At 39.1% G+C, this 12,681-nt stretch overlaps 1 protein-coding gene across 5 annotated transcripts in view; it reads left to right on the top strand.

The window, feature by feature from the left end:
• rapgef4a (Rap guanine nucleotide exchange factor 4a) overlaps nt 1-12,681 on the top strand; it is a 39,671-nt gene that overhangs the window by 3,126 nt on the left and 23,864 nt on the right. For 2 of the 5 annotated variants that reach the window (XR_006406149.1, XM_044366795.1), the window contains exons 2-4: nt 1,641-1,783; nt 1,872-1,960; nt 2,630-2,776. Coding sequence is in view for 1 of the 5 variants with exons in the window: in XM_044366795.1 (XP_044222730.1) it covers nt 1,641-1,783; nt 1,872-1,960; nt 2,630-2,776 (379 nt within the window). In the remaining 4 variants the exon portion in view is untranslated. Of the gene's footprint in view, nt 1-1,640; nt 1,784-1,871; nt 1,961-2,629; nt 2,777-4,266; nt 4,395-9,434; nt 9,958-12,681 lie in introns of those variants that run through there. The other 3 variants (XM_044366797.1, XM_044366796.1, XM_044366799.1) reach the window with 3 other exon arrangements.

The raw sequence follows: 12,681 nt of genomic DNA, 5'->3' as shown, positions 1-12,681 counted from the left end.
AGGGAACACATTATGAAGAGTCATAAGCTTGCAAGGTGTTGCTCCATTGAAGCAAGTTTATTGTATTATGATAGACCAGATAATACAGTACAATGGATAATTGTTAGAGCTACATAAAGCCAGACCAGAGCTTGTTTCTCTTTCTGAATTATTGATACTGTTTGGTTTCATGTATTTTAAAGGATGGCTGCAGATTCAAAGGTGATGTAAGCTACAGTATAAACACCCACATGTTACATCAGAACCTTCAGTGTAACAAATGTGAGGCAGGCAGTGTAATACAAGTTACAGTGGAGGGATATGACACGCACTGACACATCTGTGATCTTGTGAATGTGATGGGCATTATCTGCCACAGCTTAGGTCACTCACTTTTTTAGAACTTGTGATGAATTTCTCTCTGTGATCGCCTTAAAACTGAACTTGAAGCAACTCTTTCCTTATGTAAATAGTCTCTTTTTAGATGATCCACCAGAAACAAATGGTCAGTGAACAGCTTGGTGAACAGGAGCCAAGACTGCTTTATAAAAAGACTAAAGGAGATATATTTCACAGCTGCAAAGCTCTGTGTGATTTTTCATTATGAAATAGTAACTTTGAACAAATTTGCAATTGAAATTAAATTTTTATTTCAACCTTCAGACCCTTCAGAATTGCCTATCCTGATATATGGATTGATTGGAAGATGGGCTTCAAGAGGCTTCAAGAAATTAATTTATTTGACATAGTGTGCTCAATAATAATAATAATGATAATTATGATAATAATAATAATAATAATGATATTAATAATAATACACCTCTATAGCACAATTCATGCATAAAATGCAACATAATGTGCTTAACATTAAAGCAAAGATTCATAACATTTATATTAAAACTGTAAAACAAGGATAAAAGTACTAAAATATGATAAAGTTAAATTAAAAAGGCAGGATAAGACAAGATAAAATAGCCATAAAAACACTTTAGGAGAGAGCAATGTTAAAAAAACACATCTTAAGATTTCTTTTCAAAGGTGTCAACAGAGTCCCCACAATAGAAGAAACTGAATAGATATGTGAAGAGTCTTTGATGATTTTTGGCTGAAGAGAAAAGTGTGGAAGCCCTTTGCCTCATTGAGTTGGAAAAAAAAATATATAAATAGAGTAAGAATGAAAGATACTCTTCCAGATTTCACTAAGCTTACTGTACAGAGCCGTGGAGCTGCACAAACAGCAATGTGTATTTTTTGTTTGTTTATAATGAAAATGAATTATTAATAACAATATTTTTACTATTCTGCACATGTTTCTTAACTGTGATCTGCAGCACACAGTTGTTTGTTGTCTAACTTCATCAAATGTGCAATAGACTACAGTTGTGATTTCTGACCTTCTGTCTGGGATGCTGCTATTGTGCAAGTGTAGATGCCACTTATGTTATAAGAGCTTAACATAAAACCAAAGTACAGTGTTCCTCAGAGATGAATTGGTGTCACATTTCTCCTGCGGAGCTTCAGATAATTTCAGAATCTAGGCCAACATGAACTCTTGCTGCTTTGGCTGACACAGGCTCTGAAGCATATTTAGGTAGGCCTACTTTATGTACGTTCATTTTGGCAGTCACCTGTACATTGTCCTTTTCTTTTTATTCCTCCAGACCGGCAGAACGCTCTGGGGAAGATGTTGACATAATCTTGGCACGTCTGAAAAACGTTAAGGCCTTCGAGAGATTCCACCCCGGTCTGCTGCAGCAGATATGCCTCTGTGGCTTTTATGAATGCTTGGAGAAAGGAATCACCTGTAGGTCAAAACACACTCTGCTCTGAAACTTTCACATATCTGAAGACAAAATGGTTCATTAAAGAGCAATCTGTGCTGTGTTTCCCAGTGTATCGCCAAGGAGACATTGGCACCAGCTGGTATGCCGTCCTCTCTGGTTCCCTGGATGTAAAAGTGTCAGAGACATCAAGTTATCAGGTACGACTGATATGATTTCCCACGCATGATATGATACACCAGTTTCAGCTGAAAGATAATAAAACAAATGGGACTTACAGGTGGGGATGGCTCTCTTCTTTCTAGCCTGTTAATATATCACATACCAGCATATCAGGCATGCTCACATCTGTTTTTTAAATAGATGTTAAAATAGTTTGGTGTTCCAATCCCCACAATTTGCATCTAAATCTGCACTTTCTCCTAGATTTTACAATCGTTCTTTGACAATTTGAATGATTTTGTGTGCAAAGCCCCACTTGAAATGTATCACACATGCAAAAGAATCCACATCTAACCTCAAGCTTGTGTGAAGTGTGGGCTGTAAAGAGCATTTTGCTTATTACATTACTGAATATTTTTAATCCTACAGCTTCATGCAACTCAGTTTGTCTGGGTGCTGATTGGAGTAATTTCTTTGCAGATTGGAGTCTATTCATCTATCTGTCACAAGTGTTCAGGTGATTGCCTCTAACCTTCGAGAGTGATCTGATCAGTGCCGAGCACTACTCCTCAAGTGCCGAGCACAAAAGCCCTTTTTTTTTCAGCAGAATAAGGATGTTACATTAGCATTGTACTGTGTCTTACTGACATGTTTCATCTTTTCCTTATGATAGTGGAGGAGTGATCCCTTGTCTATTTCTCTTTTAGGATGCTGTTACTATATGCACACTGGGCACAGGCACAGCATTTGGGGAGTCGATCCTGGATAACACTCCCCGGCATGCTACCATTGTCACACGGGAATTCAGTGAGCTCCTACGCATTGAACAGAGGGAGTTCAGGTCTCTGTGGGAGGTGAGTACCTCGGTTTGCTCCATCTGTACTTGTATCAGCCTACAGAAATTCTCCGACTACAGTTGCAATCTGTGACACATCTCAGATATTAACTCAAGGTAAGAGGTGTTATCTGAGGATCTGAAAAGATTGTGAACTAAACTGAATGTTAGTCTTTTCTTTAGTCTCTTTTGATTCCTTTTAGTCATAGGACTAAGATTAGGTACACTGATATAAATAATAGATGGTTCTTAAAAACAAAAATGCCAAGCACGCATTTAAAGGTGCAGTATGTAGAATTTAGTGGCATCTAGTGGAACGGACTTGGCAGAGATATAATATTCATAAGTATGTTTTAATTAGTGTGTAATCACTGGAAAATAAGAATTGTTGTGTTTTTGTTACCTTAGAATGAGCCCACTATGTCTAGGGAGCGAGCTGGTCCTCTTCCACAGAGGCCACCATGTTGCACCGCCATGTTTCTACAGTAGCCCAGAACGGACAAACCAAACACTGGCTCTAGAGAGCCCACGCTTGGAAGGGGAATGAATCTCTGTCAAGTCCTCTTTTTTCAATGATTCAAATAATGAAATGGAACAAAATCAGCGTGATTATGAAGCTATGATGAAACAGGAATTGTATGTGTAGAATGACCCACAATAACAGGTACTTTTTACATTGTTAAGTAATTGATTGCAGAAACAAAACAAATACCTAACAATGGAGTGGGTTACTTAAAGACAGCCCTCATCACTGTCCATTTATCCTTTAATTCTCTGATCTACTCAGGCTGCTGCTTCAAGCTACTCAACAGCCACCTGTCCTAGTCTGTTCTAGTTGGAAATGAAATGTTGAACGAGAAAACTGTGTCGAATTGAGCTGAGTGAAAGCCAGTGTAGGTGGTGTATAAAGTGTCTTGTTGATTAGTGGAGGTCGGATCATGCATTTATTGTTTGAATAACGTGAGCTGAACTACTTAGGACACTGTTAACCTTCTGCTCCAATGTAGGTGTGAAAACACTTCCACCAGGTTTCACCAGGACACTGGTGGTTTATGCCTTTTGACCACTAGATGGAACTACAGTGCTGAGAAACTCGCTCTGGTTCTGTCTGTTTACTGATGTCTTTATTGCATGCATTATTTCAGTCACCCAAACACAACACAGACTCACTGTTAACGTAGCATCACATGACATTCATGTATTTATATATATTGTCAGCACAAACATTACATTTAGTCTTGTAAGAGATGGCTTCAGAGTTTAAAATGCATGTGACAAGACACTAAAGATTAACAGTATTGTTAGGTTGTTCCTCTGTGCTTTCACGCTCATTTACTAATCTCCTCAGACTACATGTTGTCTGGTAGGTGTCATGCTGTTTAGAGGCCCCTCTCCTCTCTCAGCTCCCCCTCTGCTGGAGCTGCTGCACTGGGTTGGTTTCCTGAGTGTGACAGCCCATTTCCTCTGGGACCGAAGGGCATAGGGGCTGTTAGATCAGGGGCTGTGTGTCTGTGTTAGCGCACTCGCCAGCAGTGTGACTGGATGCTTAACTCTGGCTGGATGAGTGCGGAGGATCACGTGGAAGTACTACTAGGCTACACATATCACCTCTGCCCTGGGGCAACCTCCTCAGTAAGGTTTGTTTCAGATGTGATTTTACAGCGTCTGATATTCCTTCCATCCTTCTAGCTTTGGACTGTTTTGTGATGTAACGACACACTGTAGAGGGACTGTTTTACGATGTAGTTTGGCACAGAATGTTTAACAGATAATATTGGACTGCTTTCTTTTGAAGATGTCTGGCATGGTTGCAACTTTGACACTTTGGTTGTCTAGAAGGAGCAAAACATCTTTATATCAGACATTGTAACAAGTGCAAGGGGCTTTTTTTTTTTTTTTTTTTTTTACACATTTTAACATATTTCAAATTATATTTTTGGTTTAATCTAGTATTATCTGTTTGAATAATTAGGCTGACAGCATTGAGTAAAATATTTCTCTCATCACATATCATCTTTCCAAGCTTATGTCTTTATTGAACCAAATAGGACTCCATTGGAGAATCATTTTTTTCATTTTGAAACATTCACATCAGTTTCATCCCTCATGCAGATTGATTTACAGGTTTGCCAATAAGATGTTCACTCTTTTTGCTCTCAGTGGGGTTTTACAGTGTTTCCAGATGCACTTCAGCCAAAAACCATTACAACCATTTACAGCATTTGCATCACTACATCAATCTTCTGTTGTTAGATGTGCTGTTAGATGTGCTGTTTTGACTGTGTCTGACAAGTTGGCCGAGCTGTGACTAAACTGCTATTGAGTCAAAATCCATATAATCAGCTTGTTAACAGATAATCATCACACTAGCTTTTCAATGTTTTACAATTTGCTCATATAACAGTTTCACCAAATAATTCTGCTGGCTATGGTGCTTATTTATTCCTGCCAGTGTTGCCGCAATGCACAAAGATTGCTTATGTAATATCTTTTTACTGGTGGCATCAGACTTCAGATTTCATTGTGCCAGTTTTGATGTACTGTGGCGACAAACTGCTTCAGACTTCCCCAGGTGGCTTCCCGGCTGTTTTAGCAAATGAAGTTCAGCTACTTCACAGAGGCTTGAATTACATTTTCGGCTCATGAAAAACATTAAAGGATCTCTGATCACCCTGGTTTTCAGGGCTGGAAGAAATACGAATACGTACCTCATGCAGCTTAAAGGATTAGGCTTGCGAGTTTCTATATTTTTCTTATTGTCAACAAATCTCATGTGCAGAGCCAAACCAACAATGAGCTCATCCTACTTACAAGTATTGTGCGTGTATCCAAAGCTTGATAAATCGCAATCCTATGTGCCGTAGACCTCCATTGTTGTCCAAAAACTATTAAAAACACGTCAGTGAGCCACACCGTTGCACTGGGTGACATGGCTACTGTAGTTTGTTTAGAAATGTTTCCAAAGACTAACAACAGCAAACACATTTTCAGTCTCATGAGAGAAGTTCCTTGTACATGGTTCCATTTACAGAGCTTTGCTAGCTTGTCGCTCTACATATCACATTGTGACTTTGTAGTGAAATTCTTTGAGAAATTTACGATGCAGCACAAAGTCAAGAGGTTGTGTTATGTATTGCAACAAGCAAGCGAAGCTCTGTAAATGGAACTACGTACAAGGAGCTTCTCTCCTGAGAATGAAAATGCTATCGCTGTCATTAGTCTTTGGAGCCGTTTCTAAATAAGATATGTTAGCCATTGCCCTCAGGGTGAAGGATCATGTCACTCAGTGGAACAGTGTGGCTCACTGACATGTTTTTATTAGTTTTTGGACAACAATGGAGGTCTATGGCACGATATATCAGGCTTTGGATACACGCACAATACTTGTAAGTAGGATGAGTTCATTGTTGGTTTGGCTCTGCACATGAGATTTGTTGACAATAAGAAAAATAGAAATAGAAATAGAAAGCCTAATCCTTTAAGCTGAATGAGGTATGGATCTTTGACGTGTTTTTAATAGTTTTTGGACAACAATGGAAGTCTACAACACAGAGGAATTTATATATCAGATATAGCATAAGATATATCAGACTTTGGATACACACACACTACTTCTAAGTAGGATGAGTTAATTGTTGGTTTGTCTCTGCACATGATTGACAATAAGAAAAAAATAGAAAATCGCTACCCAAATCCCCTTTAAGCTGCGTGAGGTCCATATTGTTTTTGCTTAGAGCCCTGAAAACCAGGGTGAACAAAGAAATACTGTACACCCTAACACTGATTGATGCCAACTGATATGGGGGGATGGCAAAGGAGCGTAAAGGGAAAGGCACTACCTACTCCACTGTAAGCTGAAGAGGAAGCCCTGAAACAAACAAACACGCCTCCTCCTCCTCCTCCCACACAGATCTGTCCGCCTGCAGAACGCCTGTAGCCAAGCGCTCTCAAAAAACTATGCCAGAGTGAGCACAGTATTGCCCTGATGAACTGATGGATAATATTTCTTATTCATGACTGTTCATGTCAATTATTCAGTATATACAGTACCAGCCCAAAGTTTGGACACACTTTCTCATTCAAGTGAATGGGAAGGTGTGTCCAAACGTTTGACTTGTACTCTATCTCTCTCCAATCTTTGCTCTTTCTCCTAAAATCTTTATGGAACTGTTCAGTAAATGTGAGGGTATGTATATGTCTTTTTCAATATTTCTTGCATATGGCTGTAGAACAACCACATGTGGCAAAGTCCCTGCATGTATGAATGGTCCATGGTTATCACTCATACATACAATATTAATATTTATTTTCCTCATGCTGCTGACTGCCACAGTTGCTACAATAATGGCTTTCATGCAGCTTGGCACGTGACAGAGGCTGGATTCTGTTACTGGGAACGGGCAACCGTGTGCTTGTTTGTTTAACAGAGCAGAGATGAGCCGAGCTGTGCACGCACTGACCGAAGCTCAGATGGCCTGATCATCAATTTGCTCTTCACTTTGTTTCCTGCTTCCGATGGCCTCGGTGATTGAAACAACTCAATTGTGATTTGTGTTTTTAGGGTTGTAAGGCAGTTCCCTCACAGCCAGGAAGCTTTGCTGTTTTGGATTAGATGTTGCAAATTACACATCATAGAAGGACAGTTTTACAGGCCTGCTTTGCACATGCATGTAACATGTAACACAGTGTTACAGATGCTTACGGTTGTATGTAGTCTGCACGTGTGTTTATGCTTGGGGCGTATCTGTTGGGTGCTGAGCTGTGTGAGTGGGTGGACGGGATATGCGTGTCACTATCATCAGTCCGTAGAAGCAGCCTGGTGGGCAGTCAGTGCAGAAAGCTGATGAAAAAGGAAGTGGCAGGGACAGAGCGTGCCCTCTGGTGTCTGAGGATTTTGGGTGGAGGGTTGGAAAATGAGGCCACATGGATCCTCTGTGGGTTCAGTATCCAAGTAGCAGGTCACTTCCCAGGCCAGAGTCTCTCCAAGTGTCCAGCGGATATGTGCATGGAAAGAGCGGGAAGATTGTATCAAAACATTTTTGTATTACTCCCTTATCTCTGCTCACAGAGTTGTTACATCATCAAAAGCCTGAAATCTGAACTCTAACCTATAAAATAAAACAACCCACAAAGAGACAGTTTTTTTTTTTTTTGGAAAAGCCACTAGGTTCATTTCAGAATTTAGTCAGAAGGATTTAAATGAACCAGATGGATGAAAGAAATAGAAAGATGTGGATGAAAGTCATCTGTAAACTCACAAAAACAAACCTTCTATTGTGCAGGATAGAAATGTGCTGATGTGAAATCATCAAAATGGAACAAACAAACCAGCTTTCTCTTAGTTTTAGTCTTCCATATCATTGCCTTGAAATGAGGCGTGTTTGTGTATTTACACATGTGACAGATGTTTTGTCTGTGTGTGCTTTGTTGAACCCGTATCTCCAAGTTAAACCCCAGCATGTAGGAGCAGAGTAAATTGAATTCAAAAGGAAAACAGTCCTCATTGTTACTAACATGACGAGAAAAGAAGGAACATGTTTTCTCTCTGGTGCTTCTGTTTGCCTCAGTCCCTCATAAAGTCAACCGAAATACATTTTATAAATCAGCTTTGTCTTAAATTGGTGCCTGTTTAATACAAGCTTTTATCCCATCAAAATCAGGACGACCAATGTCAAATCCAAAATAGGACATGATTTCCAGTCTCTTGATTTCCCTGATACTGTAGTAGCTAAACTGTTTTGTCCTGCTCTGTTAAGTCAGTAGGGAGTGTAAAGTGACAGATTTAACATGGTGATTCAGTGAAACACATCTACACCTGCTCTGTCTTTGACCCCTCCCCCCCATCTCTCTGTTTCTCAGTCACATATCCATTTGATTCTTTTCCTCTCTCACAATCAGCAGGATCACAAGATATATCAAAAGTTAAATCACCAACCATGTACAAAAACCATGTACAAACCCCTTTAAAATGTGCAAATTTTGATCAAATTCACTCCCGAAGTCAGTGAGCATCTTATGAATAATTATCGACTCTTTTCTGTCATTAAATTCAAATTCACAAATTAGCAGCAATGAAATGAGTTGATGAAGATGCTTGTGTGATTTATAAATGTGAGTGTGATTTGTGTGATTTTTGAAATTCATAATGAACATTTTAATGGAAAGTTTGAACGAGGTAACAAAGACAGACAAGGATCACTTCAGTTAATGGGGGACCTATCAGAAATAAACATGTACATACACACACACACACAAATGAACACAAACACTGACATCTTTGGTTACATCTTTGACCTCTAAGTTACAGATAGCCAGGCAGTGAAGGCGCTCCATATAAACATACAGTATATTGATGCATTCATAAGCAGCAAACTGAGAATTATTGTAGCCCATTCTTCATAAGAGGGTTGACATTATTAGCATGATTTTTTGCTGACATTTTTATTTCCTTTACATATTTTTAATTAAAAAACGGATGTTTAGGGGATGTTATTCATAGTGGAAGTTTTTGATAATGTGGTGAATTTCTTGATTGGAAAATGCTCAGGGAATTCAATACAGCTGTCTTTTGGCCTTGATAAGTAACAAAGTCAAAGATAAGACACCATCTGGTCTCTGTCCTTGAGAGGAAGGAGCTCACTGATAGGAGCAGGATACTGGATAGCACTGTCTGTACATTTTAGAGTTGGACTGGATGCTCAAAGGATGATTCTCAAGTTTAACTAAATTCTGCCACTATATTCACAGCTGGACATGTCTCACTGAAGATTTAATGGAGAAAGCAGTGACATTTTTACAATATATTTGTATATTTCTGATTACTGATCTTTACATCCTGTGTAACTGACCACTTATGTGTGTGTGTGAGTGTGTGTGTGAGAGAGAGAGATGGAGCATGTGTGCTCAGTGACTGGAGTTGAGTAATCACCTAGCAACTGCTGCTCAGAAGAAGTCAGCAGCTGACTTGCACTCGGCTGTGCTCTGAGGCTGACACAGTCTGCTCGCTCTGCTCTCAGAGTGGTGTGCAGGCTGTTGTGATGGAGCTGCTTGGATCATGTTGGACCATGCTCGATATGACCCATGACTAGTGTGGCACTCTTGGACGTACTGGACGTGGATTAAGAGGGTGTGGAGGACCTTCCTGTCATTAACAACAATAATAGGCTAAGTACATGTGTGAGACGCTGATAGCGTCTTTAGGTAATCTTTGCTAAACTTTTGAACAATGTAATGCATTTGATTCATGAGAAATATTGTATGAGATTTGGGGAACGTGAGAAATAGCTGGATATAAAATTTGTGCAGATTTTGGAGCAATACAAATGCAGGGATTGTCTTCCAAATGTCAAAAGTAAAATTTAGCATTTTTCATTCCAAATATAAATATGAACATGTAATAGAAGTGTACAAGTGTCATAAGTATTTCTTACCGTAACTGCAGACATGAAATTGAACTCTTGGGAGGGTCTTCCCCCAATTGTTCTCCCAAGTGGCCTGAAATGTGCCTGTAAGAGTTCAGAATAAACAGAGAATGGTTTAGGAACAGTTTGCACCATGTGGGTTATGTAATCTGGGGTGAATTATTCAAAATACAGGAGTGCATTCATGCACGTTGATGCTCACAATGCAATAACGTGCTCAAGCATGAAAGACCGAGGAGTGGCTTGTACTGAGAATGCACTGAGTTAACAGATTTGATATCTTCACTGATCTCTTGTTATGACACAAATAAACTTATCCCTGAACTCCTCAAAGCTTAGTAACCTTGTGCATTAGATATAGATATAGGCTGTATATTTGGCAGTATTTCACTCCAAGGTGAGAATCTCTACATGTGTAGGGGGAAAATTAAAAATTCACATTATTAGTAGAGGACAGGGTTAAGGGATATGTGAGAGCTCTCCTGCTGCTGTGAACAGTGAAGTCAGTGTATCAGAGCAGATAAGCACAACAGTTGACCGAGCTTCACTGGATACAGAACGGCACATCTGTTATTGCAGACATTTCCTCATTTTATGTCAGGATAAGATCTGTGTGGTGATGAATGCAGAATCATAGACAATTTGGGATTCATTGGAACTGTATGATCATCATTTGTTTCATCATTAGACTATTGTGAATGTTATGTTTATCTTAAATGTGTCCTGTATTTATGGGGGCAAAATGTTCAGTGTCTGTGAATTTTAGTATTTTGTTGGCCATAAAATGCTTCTCATTTGACCCAAGTTTGAATGCTTTATACCTGTTACTACAAAGGCTATTTAGTGTATTTTTATAATGCCACAACACTGCCCAGCTACATGCTCCCAGCTCGCTTAACAGTTCCGGCAGTTTGAGCACTTTTTGGATGGGCATGACATTTTTCCAGTTGAATCATCATTAGTTGGAGATGAGCAACTGCAATAAAAAAAATATGTCTCTTTTATGGACAGTGGGCTTAATAATGTAAGGAGAGAAGACTCCAAAAGAGCAAAGTGAGAAACATCCACTCACTGAGATTAAAATGCAGTTGCCAGTACCACTAATGGTGGGTTTGAGATTGTGTAGGACCCTGTTTATACATTTAGCCATTTAAATCAATTCACCCTCAGATTGTGGGTCAATTTTGGATGAATTTATTATCAGCTACTATGCAGCAATTTGTTCTTGATTGCAATGATTCTAAATTTGCCACAGCTCTGATTGACATTTCCTGCTGTGACTGGTGGGAACCCTGTTTAAAGCCATTTTCCTTATCAAACTGAAAGTGGAAACAACATTGTCTCTTAGCAAATATGTCGAAATACTGTATGTAGCACTGGTGGTCATAAACCTATACCTGCTAAAATACTGTGAAAACTGGTTATTTGTGTAAAGAACTTGTTTCAGTGAGATCTCTGTATGAGTCCACACTCAAACACCGGCCCTGAATATTCCTCATCATCCTTTTTTGGTCAGTAAACCCCAAAACTGTTGACTACCAAATAGCCACAAGTAAAATTAAATATCCAGAAAATGCTGCATTCAAATTAGTCAAAAACCTGAAAGATTTGGAGACACAAGTGGTAAATTGAAATATTGTAATCTGTGATCTGAAACATCACACTGAGATTAAAACTTATTTCTGCTGCAATGTGGACATGCAGTGGTAGAAATCTGTCCCACAGCATTGCTTTGTTGTAAAACATTGAATGACAACTTAAGAAAAAGCTTGTGCACTTAGTAATATTTTTAAAACCATACATTATGGTTTTGAAAATCACAGACACTGCCACCATTAGTCTAAGATCTGTTGGAAGTGAGTGTTTATTCCCAGTGTCAAGTCATGAAGGGATTTAGACTCAAACACCTCTACCTGATTAATATCACTTCAAACAACATATGTCTTATTCCTGAAGTGTTTTTTAACACCTCTCAGCTATTCTGAGTAAATCCACGTGAAGGAACAGATCATAATCTCCTAATGGGATGGGATCAGTTTATAAAAATAGCACAATAATTCATAGGAGACAGGACTGAATCAGAAGCAAACATTGAGCTTAATGTCTGGACGTCAAACGTGATGCATTATTTGACCCAGTCTAATATGCCTTAAGGTCTGTCTGCCAAAACATTTGCAACGCCAGTGCACCTTCTGTGCAGAGCTTGCTGTGAGTCCCAGTGGAGCTTGTTTGTGTCTCATGACTATTGACTGTCCATTTGTCAGTAATCTGCAGTAATAACTACAGTGATATAGAGTGATCCTAAAAAGCTTGTACAGGTCTATCTTATCCCCATGACAGGAGATAATAGATGATTAGGACATAAAGTAGCTGCATAATCAGACCCAATGGTTGTTAAAGGACTGTCATAAATATTTGAATCCACCTTTCAAAGGAACATGGCAAGCACATTTAGTTCTAGATGTCTTTATGAATAAGGCTTATATATCTTTTATGTTGGGAT

This window comes from Thunnus albacares, chromosome 11, assembly GCF_914725855.1.
Source record: "Thunnus albacares chromosome 11, fThuAlb1.1, whole genome shotgun sequence".
NCBI classification, from domain to species: domain Eukaryota; kingdom Metazoa; phylum Chordata; class Actinopteri; order Scombriformes; family Scombridae; genus Thunnus; species Thunnus albacares.
This window is presented reverse-complemented; position numbering and strand designations above follow the sequence as displayed.